The sequence below is a fragment of the Hermetia illucens genome, chromosome 6 (assembly GCF_905115235.1).
Source record: "Hermetia illucens chromosome 6, iHerIll2.2.curated.20191125, whole genome shotgun sequence".
Lineage (NCBI taxonomy): Eukaryota > Metazoa > Arthropoda > Insecta > Diptera > Stratiomyidae > Hermetia > Hermetia illucens.
The window spans coordinates 84811318-84830907 of record NC_051854.1 but is presented as its reverse complement, the minus strand read 5'-3'; the positions used below and the strand labels follow the sequence as shown (position 1 = coordinate 84830907).

General features: G+C 43.2%; 1 protein-coding gene across 5 annotated transcripts in view; it reads left to right on the top strand.

The window, feature by feature from the left end:
* Positions 1 to 19590, top strand: part of LOC119658918 (tyrosine-protein kinase CSK) — a 142228-nt gene that overhangs the window by 118386 nt on the left and 4252 nt on the right. For all 5 annotated transcript variants that reach the window (XR_005250303.1, XM_038066740.1, XM_038066741.1 and 2 more), the window contains 5 exons: positions 9490 to 9709; positions 13891 to 14159; positions 14216 to 14377; positions 14459 to 14654; positions 14737 to 14823. Coding sequence is in view for 4 of the 5 variants with exons in the window: in XM_038066740.1 (XP_037922668.1) it covers positions 9490 to 9709; positions 13891 to 14159; positions 14216 to 14377; positions 14459 to 14654; positions 14737 to 14823 (934 nt within the window). In the remaining variant the exon portion in view is untranslated. The remainder of the gene's footprint in view (positions 1 to 9489; positions 9710 to 13890; positions 14160 to 14215; positions 14378 to 14458; positions 14655 to 14736; positions 14824 to 19590) is intronic.

Here is a 19590-nt window from a genome sequence, read left to right as displayed (position 1 = left end):
ATTCGAGACGTTCGTGGGTAAATTAATCACAAAGAACAGGAGCTGATGTAACTCAAAACTTTGGCAGTATCGATAAGGAATCCCTTTCCTTTCTGATATTTCTGGGCCTATCTCTCTATTTTTTTCCTTAAGTTGGTAAGACCTGAACTAACATCTATGTCAAATTTTGAGACAAAAGCGCCAGTGGTTAACGAGGCATGCGTGTTTTCAGTCAGCAACAAAATTTTCGAATTTCACAATGAGTGAAAGGAGTTGCATAAATTTTTTTTTTTAAAATGGTTTTTCGGCTGTCCAAACGTTGGATATGTTGGTGATAATATTTTGTCGAGGGCCAGTGTTTTTGGTTGGTAGAAATTGTTCAAAGAAGGCATAAAATGCGTTGAGGACGATCAGCCTCTTGGTCGTCCTTCCCCGTCTATCGGTGAAAACCACGGCAACCAGATTAGATTTAGTGCTCAAAAATCGTCACTTGTCAATTAGAGACCTTGTTGATATTACCAACGTATCATTTGGCGCAATTCAATCAATTTTGAAGGACCAATTAGACCCCAGTTGCGTCCCATCTAGTTTAGTATTGAAAAAACGATAACGCACCTTCGCTCACAGCATTGGTGCTCCGTTACTTTTTCATCAAAACTTCAACGCATATCATACCGCAGCCGCCCTATTCGCCTGATTTAGCTCCGTCTGACTTCTGGCTATTCGCCAAACTGAAATTGCCACTTCCTGGACATTGTTTTGACTCGATTGAGGAGATTCAAATCGCATCGAAGATGGCACTAAAGGCAATTCAGAAAATCGATTTTAACAACTGTTTCGAGGACCGGAAAAAACGTTGGCATAAGTGCGCTGCATCCGGAGGGGATTACTTTGAAGGCGACGAAATAAATTTGGAAGAATGAATAAACCGTTCTTGTTTTATTTAAAAAGTCTCACTATTTTTTAATCATAGTAATATGTGACACACGCACATTTCATTACATTACCAACTGAAGAAAAAAGGTCGATATTTGCGAATTGGTTTGGTGTGGAAGACATACCGTCGGGTTGAGCACTTTTTGAAAATTGTAGTATTTTGATGGGGCCCATATGGGACTTTTATTTGCATTTTTGTATTTATAAAATGAATTCATAAGAAAGAGCACAGCAGTCCGGGCATGGTGAAAGTTGAAGCCTCTTTTGCTAAGGTATCCGAAATTTCATTTCTCCCTACACCACAATGACCAGGTACCCAGAGTAAATCCACCGTATTGAATCTAGAAACAGAATTCAATCGGTTTCTACACAGCCTGAAAGGCCATTGTGTATTGTCCCAAAAGAAAAGCCCGCTTCTCGATTTTATCCGAGAGGGTAGACTCTTGCTCCAGAACCATTTTCTGTCTTTGATCCATCGGTGTAGAAGACTCAGTATATCCTGACGCATTCCTCTGGTTCGTTCCAGTTTTCTCTCCATTTCACGATAACATCATATCTTCTACCAAACAGATGTATGGGAATCTGAGAATCGCAAAGCATTCAGTTCTCTCAATGCTCTGTGCCCCACGTCCATTGTTTTCCCATAGATCTAATCGAATTAGTCTATGAGTTGCTCTCATTGCAATGCCCTGAATAAACAAAGCCAAATTGAGTAATACATTCAGAGCTGCGCCGCATGTGGTGCTCATGGCTCTGATGATTCCCAGACACACAGTTCTTTGCAGTGCGGCTAGTTTGCAGCGAAAACTCTTTTGTTTCACCTTAACCCACCACACTACGGATGCATAAGCGAACATCGTCTTAATGATAGCAACATATATCCACATTACTACCTGAGGCCTAAGTCCCCATGTCGAGGCAAAGGTCCGTCTACACAGCCCATAAGCTGTGAGTTCTCGTTTCATCTTTATCTCTACATGTTTGTTTCAAAGAAGCTTCTTGCCTAGAATAATTCCCAGATATTTCACTTCTTCGGAGTGTTGAAGGGTTGTACCCCTCATCTCAGGAAGGCGAAGATCATCCAGTTTCATCCTTTTTCGTCGCTTCCGTTGTTAGGTAGCGATCAAGACCCACTTCAGCACACAACAATCTCTGCGTTAGCGTAGCGTAGATCCACTTTATTAGAGTTTCGTCAACACCATGCTCTCTGGCGGCATCACAGAGCTTTTGGAAGGGCGAACAGTCAAAAGTCCCTTCAATGTTCACGAACACTCCCATCGCGTACTCACCCTTCAGAGTTGCATCCTTTATCTTTGAAACCAAAGAATGAAGAGAAGACTCACAGCACTTTCCACGTTGGTAAGTATATTGGTTTTCATTTAGGGGGTGTGATCTTATTGTCTTCTCGCGAATGTGACGCTCAACCAGTCCCTCCGGAGATTTCAGCGAAAATGATGTTAAACTGATTTGCCTGAAGTTCTTTGGATTTGAAAGAAAGATTCCCAGGCTTTAGTATGAAGACCACCTTCACCTTCTGCCAAGAGGAAGGCTGTAGCCCAGAGCAAGACATCCTCGAAAAATATTTCCTAGAAGTTGATCTAAGTGCTCTATACCCTCCTTTAGCATCGCTGGGTGGATGCCATCCATGCCACCGCTCTCGCAGCGTCCCAATTCCCCTTGCAACAGTTCTTTGGGATAAGAGGAAATTGCCTTGGGTTGAATTACTCATCACGGAAGTCGCTCCCTGAAAGTAGAATTTAAGGTTGAAGTTGATGCCGATCTCTTTTGAGTAAAGGTGGGCTAATTTCTCTTACGGACAAAACCTCTTGCCTGAAGTCGTAATATTAAGATCATCCGTAACTATGACCCATTAGAAATGTGCACAAATTGCAATGGGGCAAGATAAATCCCCATTCATTTCCACGCTTTCAGTTTTATCGATTTGTAGTGAAACCGCCATTTCAACATTTTTCCCTGAACTAACCCAGACATGAAATACGACAAATTGGCTTACATTAGTCACGTGTAATTATGCATGCTGGAATACCGGCAAAGGACCCCTTTTTCATTTCGAGTACTACATTTCATTCATAAATTAATGTTCCTACTATTTCAGAATGAATTCATTCACAGAATCCAGCCTCAGCACAAACATCTTCAGAGCAGTGCACTTTTACGTGCTAGGCATACCCTTCCCATGCTTTACTTCTCAAGTACTACCCCGCGAAGTTGTAACGAAAGAGATGATTGCACTAAATTTTTCTGCATCACATCTACCTGAGGCCATTGTACTCTAGTCATACACTCTGCTGCTGCTACTAAACATAGTAAGGAGCACTTGATTCAAGATTATTTTTGCAAGTTGCCTAACATCTTACTAAGAAGGTGCTGTGAAGCCGAAAGCTCACACATATACAGACCTTGTGAGCCTATTGAAATGAAATGGAGATGCTGACATACTATAGGAAGATTGCGAACATACCTTTTATGTGCATCTGTATTTACAATTACAACTGCTCGCGACGTTTCATTTTACGGAAGTTCAGGCAGAAAATAATTCTCATAATGAATACGTTATCCTTTCTGGGTTGAGTCTTGACTGATGTAGAAGTATTTACGGGGATTTGAATGGATTCCTGTGACGATAGCAAAAGCAGGAGGAATGAGAAATTTTAAATGTTATTTTCACCACACCGCTTGCACCGGTCGGACCTATCGTGCTATGTGACCGTACCCCAGACATTTAAAACACATAGTCGGAGATATTTTCTCCCGGATCCTACAGACAACCTGTCGTGATTTTGCCAGCTTCCGGCAAAGTCTCTATACTCCACAGTTATCTCGTGGTTTAATTGCCTCACCGTAACTTCCTCATCTAAGGATCTACCAACCAAGTTCTGGTAGTTAAGCGTCCTTTCGTCCTAAGTCTTCCGAAGCTCCAGGAATAGTTCTCTCTCCTGTGTTCTTCTGATCCGTGTGACATTGTCTCCAGACCGCTTAGCGTCGGATCTCTCTTGACCTTCCGCAGAATCCCAGTGTAAGAGAGGTCACCTCTGCTTCCGATAACAATTGCATCCGGACGAGGCCTCCTTCTTACCTTACCTGCTCCCGTGGCTTCACGGTTGCCCAAACATTTACTCCCGTCTCCTGGGATTTCATTTGTGAAGCCGATTTGGCTTACTGGTTACTGGTTCTTTGGACCCTCGGCTTTTCTTTGGTGTTGGGAGCTTGACACAAGTATCCTCTATTCTTTCTCTGCTCCTCTTTACGCCCTTTGCTACTTTCTACTTTGGACTTGTTTGAATGGCTCGCTCCATCCTTTTGGTAGCAATAGTCACCTGTGGCAATGGGGTCACCGTAGGAGTTTGTAACTGTCCAGTATTCGCTGAACATTGTTTCGTCGAACCTGGCACATCCATGGCCTTTTCACAGGTGTCTTTTAAGGTTTCGAACAACCACATTAATATAGCTTCGGGCCGATGAATTCGTAGAACGTGTTCAGGGGATTACCGATCTCCTTCAGGAAATTTTCCACTCTGTGTACATTTGCTTCATCAGTTCCCTCGTCGTTGACATACACCGCTTCTTCTTTGACGGGCCCGGTACATCCTATGCCACAATCAATACCTAGTTGTCCATCCGTCTTCGCGAACCTGGGTGGAGAGGGTAAAATTTTACCACTTCGCTTAAAGGGATCCAGGTTTGTCTGTCTGTCACATGCATTTTTCTCGGAAATGGTTATACCGATGAACCTCGAATTGGGTGGAAAGGTGGGAACTGTGAACGCTTACGGTTACAATGAGTTACATCTTTCTACGTTGAATTTAAGGGGGGGGGGTGTACAATTTTGCACCGAATATAGTCATGTGGGGTATCCAATGAAAGGTCTCGGTTAGTATGTTTCGAAGCCGAAGGCCTCGTCAGACATCTGTGGATGGTTATTTCTCATTTCCAAATATTGTTCAACATCTCCTTCTCCGGCGTCTTTCGTCTTTCTCAACTCAACTTTCTCGTGGGGAACATCTTTATTCCAATTAACTTTGCTTCAGTAATTTTAATTTCCATATCAGATCCTGATGCATTTTGTTGATCTTCTCCAATTTCATTCCAGCCAAATATGAAGTAATTTACTTTCATAAATCACTGCTGAATAAATATCAATTACTGAACCTTTGTTTACATATATGAGTGTATTTACACGCCAACCACGGCAACATGAACAAAATCCTTAAATTAAAATTTCGGTCTGTACTATAGCGGGAGCAAAGCCATTTTACAAATACGTTCAGAATTTCGTGCAAATTCTATAGAAAAAATATATAAATTGAATAGAGTACATTTCAGAGGGTGATGAAATGCACCAGGTTTGATGCTTGTGTTGAATTTCCATCCTTAGAGGCTCTATAGCTTGTGATTTGCCCCTATGTATCCTATATTCCGAAAACTTTTCATCCGTTTTGGGCTGCAAGATTCGCGTTTTAATGAGAACCTTTCAATGCAAAGTGATTTTAGAGGCAAATGAGTTGAATTGAGAAGTCCTTCAGGTAATATATGTACTTATAGTCAATGGGGAATTATGAGCTGAAATAGTTTGTGAAGTGAATGCAGCTCTTAAACAAATTTTTGAATTTTATTAAAAAGCTGTAGAGAGTATTTCCTTTATTATTTAAAATTGTATCGCTAAGAAATACATTAACTTCTCCTGAAATACAATATATGTATGTGTAGCTTAGCTATACAATTTTAGCCAATATCGTAAATATTCTCTACAACCTGTTTATTTCGTTTAACTCCAGGCTATCAAACAACCCTATGATTCTTTGTATCCTCCACCGACGCAAGAGCTTAGGGGTTTGGTGGCGTATGCAGAATCAAGTGGTCTATTTGGTTTCATCACTTCAGCTGGTTTTATGACTGCAAACGTAGAGTGCACCCCTACTTTCCTGGGACCGAGAAGAAGCGAAGTAATTGACCTAACAATCTGTACCTCAAAAGTGTTAGAGTTGATAACACACTGGCGAGTGCTAGACGAGGTCTCACTGTCAGATCACCGATACCTAGAATTTAATCTGACTATTGCGGGCGAACAGTCTGCAGTACAAAAACGGAACCCTAGGAAAACGGGTTGGACAAGTTCATTGAACATCTTGGCAGTAAAGTACAGTTCCCTAGGCGACTAATGACTCCTTTGGCGCTGGAAGATGAATTGAAAACTTTGAACTGCACATTTCTAGAGTGCTATGAAAAGGCTCGTCCTATTTCCCAGGGCCAAAGCGATAAAACGGTTCCTTGGTGGAACCGGGAACTGCGGGAAACAAAGAAAATCAACCAGGCGACTTCTGAACCGTGCTTGAAAAAGTAATAAGAACGAAGACTGTTCAAAACGAGACTCCTTCAGATCGTACTGTGAGGAACAGGAAGGTAAAAGAGAGACTTCAAGGCTGTGCAGAGTCCTTAAAAAGGATGAGACGGTCAAGTTGGACTCTCTTAAAAAACCTGACGGTGCTTTCACGAGCCCCAGACTGGATTCAGTACAGACCCTCCTGGAAGTACACCACGCGGGAGAACGGGTGAGAGAAGTCACAGGGGGAGAGTTGACGGTTCTTGCAACCCCTTCAACACGCAAGTGTTACAAGGGGAACTGGAACACTGCAAATGCGGTTGTTACCCATGAAAAGGTGAGACCTGCCATACTGCTCTTTGAACATTTCAAAGCACCTGACATGGCGCTTTGGCATGGCATCTATCCGATAATGCTAAAGGAGGGTATGGAGCACTTAGAGCAACCTTTAAGAAATATTTTTCAAGGATGTCTTGCTCTGGGCTATGTGCCTTCCTCTTGGCAAAAGGTTAAGGTAGTCTTCATACTGAAACCTGGGAAAGATGACTATGACTATGACTAAGATTTCAGACAAATCAGCTTGAATTCATTTTTACTGATAGCTTTGGAGAGACTGGTAGAGCGTCACATTCGAGGAAACGCACTTAGGTCGGACCCACTTAATAAAAACCAACATCCTTTGGTTACAAAGATGCAACTTTGAATGGTGAGTACGCGATGGGGATGTTCGAGGACATTGAAGAGGCTTTTGACTATGCGCCTTTTCAAAAACTTTGTGATGCCGCCAGAGAACATGGTGTTGATGATGCTTTAATTAAGTGGACGCATGCTATGCTAACGCAGAGATTGCTGTGCGCTGAGGTGGGTGTCGATCGCTATCTGACTGCAGAAGCAACGAAGGGCTGCCCCCAAGGAGGTGTACTTTTGCCACTTCTGTGGAATATGCTGATATGTAGAAAAATAGAACGTGCCGTTGATTTGATAGACAGTTGGTACCTCAGATATGGCCGTTCAGTTAATCCAAATAAAACCACAATGGTTTTATTCATTAAAAAAGGAGAAAACTGGATGGACTTTGCCTCCCTGAGATGAGGAGTACTACCCTTCAAATCTCCGAAGAAGTGAAATATCTGAGTGTCACTCTAGATAAAAAACTTCTTTGGAACAAATATGTAGAGGTAAAGATGAAAGGAGGTCTTACAGCTTATGGACTGTGCAGACGGACCTTTGCCTCGACATGGGGATTCAGGCCTCATGTGGTAATGTGTATATACGTTGCAATCATTAGGCTAATTCTCGTTTATGCATCCGTAACGTGGTGGGTTAAGGTGAGACAAAAAGGTTTTCACCGTAAACTAGCCGCACTGCAAAGAACTGTGTGTCTGGGTTTCACTGGTGCCATGAGCACGACATCCGGCGCAGCTCTAAATGCACTACTCCATTTGCAGCCTCTCTCAATTTATGGGGAAACAACGGATGTGGGGGGGGGGGGGGGCACAGATCATTGGAAGAGTTGCTGGGAGTACTGAATCCAGTTCTTACAATGCCTTCCGATTCTCGTATCCCCATACATCTTTTTGGTAGAAGATATGAAGTTACCTTGAAGCGTAGAGAGAACTGAGAAGTCCCAGAGGAATGCATGGCGGGATATACAGAAGTCTTCTACATCGATGGTTGAAAAACAGAAAAGGGTTCTGGAGCCGGAGTCTACCTCTCGAATAAAAACGAGAAGTGGGCTTTTCCTTTGGGACAATATGCAACGGTTTTTCAAGTCGAAGTTTATGCGATCCTAAGGGTGGCAAACTGGGTGATTGACGAGCGGTTGAAGGGCAGGCGCATCGCAATCTGCAGTGATAGCCAAGCTTCAATACGGTGAAACTACTCGTCTACTTGGATGACATTTTGGTCGCATCTTCCACCGAGGCTTAGCATTTGGCATATCTCCGTCAACGTCTCGTTGACAATGGCCTAATTCTTAACGTTAAAAAGTGTTGGTTTTTCTAGCGCCAGGTAAAATTTCTAAGCCATTCCATCAACCCTGGCGGCATACAAACCGATCCAAACAAGGTGCAAGCAATCGCGAGCTTTCCGCTGCCAAAGACGGTGAAAGACCTTATAAGGTTCTTGCCAATGGTAAACTTCTATCGTCGCTTCCTGTCTAAAGCCGCTCATCACCGGGTTTTACTACACCTTTTCTGTCTGGTCTCAAGACTAAAGAATCGCGGAAGGTGATGTGGTCTCCAGAATCCGTCCAAGCGTTTGAAACAATAAGCAACTGCTGGTAGACGCTGCACTTTTGGCATTCCCTCAGCAGAGTGCACCCTTAACGTTGTTCGTCGATGCCTCAGACATCGCAGTAGCCCGTCTACGCTATCTCGTCCCGTACAGCCAGCGGCCCACATTACGATATTGAAAAACAAAGTTCCTAGATCCTATAAAGACCTATCCTATTTGATTTCAATGAGACTCCACTTCAGTTGCATTTTCATCACACAATGTTGTGCAAGTGATACGTCTACAGAAACACAAATTGAGAGGCCGGTGCTAAACCAAATCGGCAATCGCACCGTCAATCCCACAACGACTTAATCATTGTATTTTTTTTTACAAAACGTAACGGATGATGGGCTAAGCAACCGCCTCAGAGTAGAGTTCATGTCAGTGCTATAAAATCTTGCAGTTCTAAGTAGAATCAGTATCTGCGCGGCAGTTCTTCTAATTACATTTCACAATATTTGTCCATCAATTCATGAGGATCGAGTTAATTACGAACATCTGCTTTCCGGGACACATTCATATCAATACACCTTCCTAAATCCACACTCAATCCTCGATGATTTATCGACCAAAATATTGGAAACGTCGTATTATGACGCACGACCAACAAGCCGTTTAAGCTAATGAAACTGAATTGCCAATCATTCCCTTACTGCGTTTATCTTTTCGCTCCCAACAATTATCTTTCATCTTTTTTGCTTCCAGTTGATATGAGTTTACAGTTATCAAACACGAAAATAAAGATAACGCGACATTGTGTGAAATAGAAAAATTTATTATAATTATTGTTTGTACAACGACAGAAACAGCAAAGCTATCAATGAATAAGTCACCTTCGTAATAGAAATGAAATATTTTGATTTTGAAAAATTCCAGTACGCACTGAAAAGTTTTTTTTTATCTCCTAATATCTGCGAAATTCATAATATTATAATGGTGCGTTTTCACTCTTTCAGGTGGTTCCATGGCAGCATTTCAAGAGATGAAGCCGAACATTTACTCCAGCCCCGAGAAGATGGATTATTTTTGGTTAGAGAATCGACAAATTTTCCCGGTGATTATACGCTGTGCGTGTGCTTTCAAGGAAAGGTTGAACATTATCGCGTGAAATATTTGGAAAACAAGTTGACAATTGACGATGAAGAATATTTTGAGAATTTAGGACAATTGGTGGCGGTAAGTTGGTTTTCTTTTATAATTCTCAAACTGGCCTATTTTGCAAATGCGAAAGCCTTGGTAGTAATTAGGCTTCAAGAGTCGAGAAATCGATACAAATACAAATGACCGATTTTGGTGTAACTATTGGTAACAGGTGCCTCCAATAATTTCGACCCAGTGAACATTTTTGCCAGTTCCACGTATTCCAAATATTGGGTCGGCTTAACGCTTGTTTACATACACTGCGCAATTAGTTTGATATCTTTGTTTCCCCACTTGGATATCTCCCTTAGTATCCTGGGTTCTTCTATTTCTTATGAATTGCTAACCTATCAGAATTTCAGAATTTTCGTCGGGCTAAAAGTTTCTGGCTCATCGTATATTTCGTACAACTGTTTGTTGTATCTACTTTCTTATAAATCGTTTTCATAATCCTGAACTAAGGTCCAAGTGTCACAATGCTAGCATGAGGAGTGATGACAGCTTTTTGTTTTGTTTTCTTCCCATTTTCCCCATATTCTGTTTTTTTGTAGGATAAATGAATGTGTTTACCCACTAAATGTTAGGATTCCTGTGACGCTGATTCGACGGACTATCAACTTACTACCTTCCCGTCATTAAAGAATAAGCCTGGAATCGTTTGACATACGTGTTTAAACAATTAAGTAATGAGACATTCCATAAAAACCGTATATTCAAAAATTATTCTACAACTCTGCCATCCCCTTCAAAGTAGCCCCCTTGGGCCGCTATACAGTGATACCAGTGCGTTTTCCACTCTTCCTAACATTTCGGGAACACTTCGACTGGGATGCCAGCGAGCACCCTCGTCACGGCCGCTTGGATGTCTGTAATTAATTCAAAATGGGTTCCTTTGACAACCATTTTGTTCTAGGGAACAAAAAAAAGACACAGAGTGACATATCATATCGATCAAGCAGCGTGGGATCGTTTTCCATTTGTTCTAAACAGTCTTCTGCGACGGCCATTCGGTGTTGCTTTTGCTCCCCAGAAAGGTTCTTTGGAATCATCTTCGCGCACAACTTTTTCATCTTGAAATCGTTAAAATTCGTCTGACTGTTTCACGGTTCATACCCAGTTCCGAGGCCAATATTCCAACTGCTAAACGCTGATCTTCACGGATTAGGACACGCACACGCTCCGCATTCGCGTCAGTTCGCATCTCGACTGGTCTCCCGCTCCGCGCCTCGTCTTCTACGCTTTCACGCCCCCTCTCTAAAACTGTTTATGCCATCGAAACACCTGGGCCCGACTAAGAGCACTATCACCATGCACCTTTGCAATTTTGGCGTACGTTTCCGAAGCTGTTTCGCCCAATCTGGCGCAAAATTTTATCGCGACGCGTTGCTCGTTTCTCCATTTTCGTGACGAGCACCACCAACATACGTCTACTCAACACGATACAATAGGCGAACTAAACAAGCTAGAGCGATGGTGAGAATATCAATGGAGAGGGGAAGGGAATTTGAAGGCTGCAGGTTTACCACAAGCGCGGCGATAAAATCAGTCTCATTACTTAATTGTCTAACTTCGTATTATTTCGCTCTAGCTCTCCGTTTCTCCTGCCTCACGGAGCCTGCAAGTCAGGGAATTCCTTCCACCAAACGGAGGGAGGGAAATAACGGAATGAACGCGTGCCTGCTTTTGAACGTCAATTAAAAATGCATGGAACCTATCGAGAAGACGTTTTAATGTATCCCAGACGATGATCAAATATCCTTGACACAGCCATGGCATTCAAGTTCAGTTTACTGACAACTATTTCTTGAGTCAATCTGGGAGCTTCGTTTATTTTAGCTTCCACTAGGTTCACATTCCTATCAACGGTCAAAGATTTGGAGCGACCTTCGTGCGGTTTGCCCTGCCGAAAAAAAGTGTCCTATCTGGAATCTTCCAAACCAATTTGACACAGTTCTCAGAGAGGGTGCATTCGCCTCATATGGTTTTTGGGGAAAATCTGAAAATCTGCTTCAGCTGGTTGACTTCTGGTTGGCTTCAGCTGATGTTGGAAATTTGTGCGAGAATAGAATCACCAAATGTGCGTTCCCAGGCCTCCCTTTTCACTGATCTTTCTAAAATTTTACGTAAAATATCGCTAATCTATGACAAACAATCTACAATTTATAAAATTATCCTAATTCAAAATGAAAATTTCAATTTACCGAACTTTCGTTAGTCCCTCCTTATGTTGTCGTTTTTCTTGAGCAACCATTTCCCTTGCACTTCTACACGTTTTTTACGTTTCTTGGTAAGGTGGTCATCGGGAATTACTCCCGCGATTACCACCACAGTTGGTTTAAGGACAACGCGGTAAGCAGATGTCACCCGCAAATCCTCCTATCTCTGTACTTGGACAAGGCTCTAATGAGCATCAGCCCAAACCTGCGGGGCATAGAACAGAATGGATTGGACGGTAGTGCCCCCAACGTTTGCCATCAGCCGATTTGTAGCATTTCTGATATAAAGCTTACGAAGAGCACTATAAATCGACGTCTATGGCTGTGCGCCTTAGCTCGATGAACAGCATTAACAACCTCCATGAAAACACCCACTGTAGAACTCTCAGTTTTAAAATCGAACTGTCTTGGGGATTAGTTCCCGGCAGCACGTATCGATTCAGCGGCAGAGCGGTGGATATGCGGATGACAGCTCAAGGTGTCCTTTGCCTTCGTTGACCTGCGCGAGCCTTGCCACTTTTGGCAGTAAGGAATAATGCCTACTCCAAGTAAGTGTTGAATGTCCCGAGCAGTAGCTGGAATACCATTGTGTACCTTTGCCGAAATGTCGTCAGATCCTGGCGCCTTCTCATTTTTTGTAGAGAGAGCCACGCCTTCCAGGTCTTTCATGCTGTTGTCATCGATCGGAATGAGATCCATAGGGAATAATTCTTGCACAATTTGGTTCTTTCTTTCGGCATTAGGTGAAGAGAATCTTGTCAGAGCCTCCATCTTTCCAGTGATCAATTTATAAAGGACTCTCCATCCACTTCGACAACTAGCCCCTACCAGGAACGAATTTTGACTTTATCACGCTGTGGGGTTTCCTTTTAGCTAATCTCTACCCTGTCATTGTGGTGCATGTCACCTGTCTGCTTGCAAACGTTGTGCTAAATGGCGAAGCTTATGACACTCTTTCCGCAGGTCGGCAAATTTCGCCAACCACCAATACATTGAAGGTATATTACAGCCGTGTATCCTCTTGGGCATGGAAGCCTCGTAGCATGTCGTTGCCAAATTCATAACTGAATTTACGATAATACCAGCTGTAGCGCTGCCACCCCCTGAACTGTCTTCAAGCGCAGCTGTGCATGTTTCAAAAGCACGAGAGACGAAACTGCCGATGGTTACCTTTGTGATATTCCACATTCAGAAGAGTGCCAGGCTAATGCATTCCGCGAGATATCAAACTGTAGAGGCTGGATAAGGCATGGCTCTTTCAAGCATGCTTGCGCCATCCCCTGCCCAAGATAGCGTCCGCTAGAGCATTAAGCCTGCGTCGATAATCTGGCTTAGTCTTGTTCGGTGTTAGAAAGACGCTGAAAAATGTTTTCCTGAAACATCAAATCCAGACCAAGCCATCCTTTCGGCTTTAGACTCGAACCCTAAGCTGGGCAACGCCCCAAACCCAATAGAAGCGGCATCTGATAAGTCGGGGAGGAATGTGGTTGGGTTCTTGAGCCGCTTTTACCTTCGCAGTGAACTGCGCTAGCAAGTCGTGAGTGGTTGCACTTCGGTGCATGTTGATTTGCAGTGTACAGTTCATATTGGCCGAGGCCATATTTGCGTTAACATTTGTACATATAACATACTAAGTTATCTTTTTGGGATTCTTTACTTTAAATGATTATCGGTGAAGAAAACTGAGGTCATCAATTTTGTTTCTTTAACATTTACCAGAAACAGAAAATATTAAAACTTCTATACATAGTCATATGGGTGACCAGTGCACTGAAGAAAATTACAGTCCGCAAAGCTAGGTGTTTTTAAAGTCCGTTTGGGAGTCAGTTTCTCAAGTTGTACTGCAATGGAGTTGGAAGAAACTTTGGCTGTGTCAGTGGGAATATGTGCACACGCAAGTTACCATTTCGCTCATTTGTTAAAATCAACACCCTTACTATTTACCATTCTAATTTTACACATGTTCCCCATTTTATTTACATATTTCATAAAATGTTTCAGCACTACGAAAAGGATGCCGATGGTCTATGCACACAACTAATCAAATGTCTCCCGAAAAAGGGCAAACAAGAGTTCTGCATCAATTCTAAAGAATTCGCCGACAAAGGATGGGTGATACCAGAGAACGATCTACAATTGCGCGAGAGCATAGGAAAGGGCGAATTCGGAGATGTGATGCTGGGTATTCTAAGAAACGAAAAAGTCGCTGTAAAAATGCTGAAAGATGATGGAGCTGCACAGAAGTTCTTAGCAGAAGCATCAGTTATGACGTAAGATCAAGTCTTTTCAGCTGAATATATCCGACTACATAGTCTTTAAATTTCAGAACACTGGAACATGAGAATCTCGTTAAATTTATCGGTTTAGTATTTACGAATAAGCACATCTACTTAGTTACGGAATATATGAGTAAAGGGTCCTTGGTCGATTATCTACGATCGCGCGGTAGACAGCATATTACGAAAAAAGATCAAATTACATTTGCATGGTAAATATCATAATTACTGCTTATGATTAACTTATTCGGCCAAGCATGTATGTTTTATGTCTTCATCTGATCATTGTACAGTGACACATGTTCGGGTATGGAGTATCTGGAAGCGAAGAAAGTCGTACATCGTGATCTGGCAGCGAGAAATGTATTAATTTCGGAGAACTGTGTAGCTAAAGTATCCGATTTCGGACTGGCAAGAGAGGAATGTTATAATTTGGAAGTGGGTAAATTGCCAATAAAGTGGACTGCGCCGGAAGCACTCAAGGGTGGTGTAAGTAGTTTGTGTTTTTGTTTATTGGCTATGGCATGAATCTAGTCATACTAAGAATTATCTTTTGAACTTTGATTTATAGAGATTTTCAAACAAATCGGACATGTGGAGTTTTGGAATTCTACTTTGGGAAATTTATTCGTTCGGTCGCGTTCCTTATCCAAGAATTGTAAGTATTTTCATTAAATCATTCTTAGAATAAGATTATCTTTTTACGAAAAGCAGCAGATTTTTAATTGTATAATTGAGCTGATAGTAGCTGAGTAAGATTTTGCTGTTATCCCTTTGTATTATTTACGAGGGTGGTTCCAAAAGTAATGCACAATATGATTTAAGAATTTTTTATTTTACTTGAACACCAAAATTTATTTACAACTGTCATTTCCCTGGCTTTCGATAATACGGCACCAGCGTTCGGGAAGCCGCGATTACGTTTAATAGTTCTTTTAATTAGTTCACGGAAGCGTCGGCTTATGGCGTCTTTAAGCGCGGTCAAATCAATGAAACGGATTCCCCTCATCGGTTCCTTGAGCTTCTGGACCAAGTCGTCGTTCGGAGGACTCGTATCGAGAGAGCATGTGGCACAGTTTCTCAACCATATTCGCCGAATACAGACACAATAGAGATATGAAGATGTGGTCGCGCATTATCGTGCGTTCGCCGTCATTTATGAATTTGCGGATGTTACTTTTTGTGTGAAAAATACGCATATTTTTTACCGTCGACATTAGTACCTATATCAACACAATCTCACACCAAAACACCTTCCTAATCGTACGCCATGATTACCATCTGCTTCACTTACGTCGGCTGGCGACGGAATTTCGAGGCGCGCGCGAGCCTTTCCCTTTCCACTCCATTGACTGTAATCCTGGATGCAAAGCTAGATTGGCGGTTGAACATAGAACTGAGGGTTAAGAAGGCCTGTATAGCCCCCTATTTCCTGCAAGAGAACCTTTGCATAGAAATGGGGTTTCTGGTGTATCCAATTCTATCGTACAGCTCTATTGTGTGGTGGCAGGCTTTCAAGGATCCGCGTGTGCAGGTGTTACCGGGCTCTGCAGTTCTGCCCGGCAAATGCTCTCAATGTTTTCCTGCATCTCATCCCCCTAGACCTCCACATTAAATACGTTGTAGCGTGCAGTTCCTTCAGAATACCTGAGTCCGGATGGTGGATGAAATACCTTTTAAAATCTGGACATTCCCAACGGACTTTCTAACCAGAGCAAAGTAGAAGACCGTCGGCGTGTTGCAAGACTATGACACTGTATTTTTCACCGACGGATTAAAGATGGTCTGTAGAATCGGTTCGGGGGTTTTCCCGAATATACATTCTCCCACGTTTTACCAGTATATTCCAAGCGGAACTACTGGCGACACTGGAAGCCAGTCGATGGCTGGGGCATGATCCGAGCTCCAAGCGTAACATTGACATTCTGACCGACAGCCAAGCGGCCATGTACTCAATGACGAAATCCTCCAGGCTTGTGGGGAAGTGCAGAAACGCACAGAACAGTGTGGGCGGCACGTTTAAGGTTACCGTTCTCTGGGTTCCCGGTATAGGAACATAGAGGAAAATGGGCCGGCTGACGGAATGGCCAGGTTGGACTCTACCCTTGGTAGTCCTTCGGCGGGTACCGTCGATGTCTCGCTGGAGTGTCAAGGGCGGAATCTATTCGCACTACTTAACAGCCGCAAATCTCAGATGGCGAAGGCTCACCATCTGTGTCAAGTCAAGGAGGATTTGGCCCACTTATAATAAAATCCGATCGCGAGAGATTACGGCGGTCTGCACGGGGCACTGGCCCATAGGGGACCATGCCCCCTGGCTCGGCATACCATACAATTCCCGTTGCGAAGCTGTGGAGAAGAGGAAGAAAACCTCAGGGATTTCCTTTGCGATTGCCCAGCTCTAGCTAGAGTCAGGCTACGAGCACTGGGTAAACCATTCTTTGGGGACCTCGGAGAGATTTCTAGATGGTGGGTGGGAGAACTGTCTGAAGATCTGAACCACCTGGACTCTGCTTCTCTATTCTCATAATAGCAGTCGCGAACTTATAAGTTTATAGCATCAAAACGGCGTACCACAGCGCTAATTGGAGCGGAGCAGCCACTGATACCTACCTACCTATTCTAAATTTTCAAGATAGAGGACGCAAGACGAGTACGTGATGGAGGTGTTCATGGACACGGAGAGACCTTTGCCTGTGTGTCTTTCCAAAAGCTTTGTGATGCTGCCAGAGAGCATGTTTTTGGTAGTACTTCAGTTAATGTTATGTTAATGTCAAGAATTCTGTGTGCTAAAGTAGGGGTGTCCGGATGGTTCAAGTGGTTAGAGCGTTGGGCTGTGGTAGCGTGAGGTCGCGGTTCAAATTTCACTCGACTCAGCTGTGAATGAGTACCTGAGTCAAATGCAGGTAATAATCTCAGGCGAGCGCAATGCTCACCACATTGCCTCTTTTAGTGTGCTGTAGTATACCGTTACGGTCTTGAATGAAGTGCTCTAACATTGATTGATTATTATTATTATTAAAGTAGGAGTTGACCTTTACTTGACAATAGAAGCAATAAAAAACTGTTGCCAAGGAGGTAGTGCTATCGCTATATGAACTGCCAAGCTCATGCGGATGACTTAGCTCTGTTAGCTGCTCAACGAGACGTCAGAACAGTGTGTAGAAATAAACAATACGCCAACGATTTGACAGTTGGACCCTCAGTAGTGAATCATCAGAAAATCGAGAAAAAACACAATGGTATTATTTATTGAAAGAAGGAAACCGAATGATCTTTGCCTGAAAAAAATGAAGGGAATAATCCTCCCAAGTTTCTGAAGAAGTAATATTGTTGGGAGTTACTTTAGACATTGTAGTCCGTATCCGCCGTTGGATGCTTCCCAGATCGATTTTCGTCCTCAGCAATATGCCCGTGAAGGGATATGGAAAATGTTCAGTGCGTTTATTGCATTCTTCCCCGGGGAATGCGATTTCAGTACCAGCTTCACACGTCGCAGGAATTCGAACAGCAAAGTATTCTTCAGATGTAGATGTTTATCATAGTTTGTATGTGGAGGTTACCAATACTATGTTCGGTATGCGGATCGTGATGACCTTTGCGACTGGGTTGAATTCGACACTTGTCTAATTCAAATTGGGGCAACGGCTAAACTTGTGTACTATTCGTAACAGACTTCTAAGATGATCATCAGTACCAGCATACATCTTGTGCGTCAGTTCGCACTTAGCTCGTAGGCCATATTTTATTGCGAAACCATGTTCCTTAGCATCATTCACTCAGGGTCATACAGCACCAAAGAGAACTCAATACATCCCCTGGAAAATGTCTCTACATATGCGGATGGGCTGGACAGTCCTTCTGCTTCTCGGACAGGATCGGTTTTCTATCCACAAGGTCCTGTACCGTGTCCTTTTTAATAAGAATAGGATATAAGACAGGTAATTCCCGCTGTGAGGAAGGGTGAAAATTGCTCAGGGTGACTAATGAGCTGATTTATGCTGTGTGTCAACCGATGAATATTGATTAACTACTAGAAATCCTGCATCTGATTCACACCAGGGCCTCTTCAATTCTTCGAGCTGTTTATGGCTCGTCGAACTTCCCCTTCTATAATATCCTCTAAATTCATGCCTGACATAGTGACATGACGGGTATCTTCAACGGTAATCCAGTCAACACGCTGGGCGGGCAACCCGCGAAGTTCACCCCAATATTTTGCTCCAGTCACTCCACTCTACGAAGATAACATAGTTCCGGTAATCCCTCTGCCCGTTATTTTTCACCTGTTTTCTAAAATTGCCAGTGCTGATTTGGCTCAGCCTAGCAATGTTCTGGCACAATGAGTCGCGCCGACGTTCTAGACGAATTTTCCGTGATGAATTTTTTCGGCCACTCCTTAATAACGCGAAAATGAGCCTTCTGATGGTGCAATCTAACGGTCGCAACTGCGCAAGTGATTGTAGTTGCGGGAGCGGTGTGTCAGGACACAGTCTCATCATTGGTTTGAGATAGAATTTTCGGAGTTGCTGGAGATGCATAGAACCTGGGAATACCTGGTCTATGCAAAGGATCCATTTCCGAGGATTCCATACACACTCTTTGGAATTCTTCCCGAAACTTAGCGGAGGCTTCAGCTGGACCATGAAGAAGAGTGCTTCGGCAAGTACTGGAACTGTTGCCTGCAGTGCGGCATGATCTTGTTGTTGCCTCCGCCTATGTCACCATTGACCTCGCAGTAGGGCGGATGATAAATATTTTCAGTCCACTGCATCCGCTTCCTACGCAAACTTTCTGGAGTGGCCGCCCCAGATTGTGGTGAAGTAGCTACAGGAGGTCCGAGGTCTACCAATTCGGTATCCTCAAAAGCTGTCTGGCGTCCTGGCCTACACCATCGCTCCATCTCAGGCAGGGTCTGCCTTGTCTTCTTTTTCTACCATAGATATTGCCTTTATAGGCTTTCCGGACTGGATCATCTTCATACATACGAATTAAGTGACCCGCCCACCGGAACCTATTGCGTCGGATTTTATCTACAACCTGACGGTCATGGTATCGTTCATAGTTTCCGTCGTTATGTAGACTACGGAATCGTCCATCCAGGGCCAGATTGAAGAGGACGCGTGATAGGCAATCCTCCTGTCTTAGATCGTTGTTGATGTCGAATGGTCTTGAGAGTGATCCCGTTGCTTTTATCTGGCCTCGCACATTGGTCAGGGTAAGTATAGTCAGTCTTATCGATTTGGTCAGGATACCGAATTCTCTCACTCGATTGTCAGAAAGAATTCATCAAGGCTGAAAGTTGGCGAATCAACACGTGGTTAATTTGGTTACAAGTGATTCAGTCTGGAGAAGCCCACGTTTGCTTGTGCACCGTTTTCCGGCGTCAAAACCAAAGGATACGAGGAGGATGTAGTCAATTCAT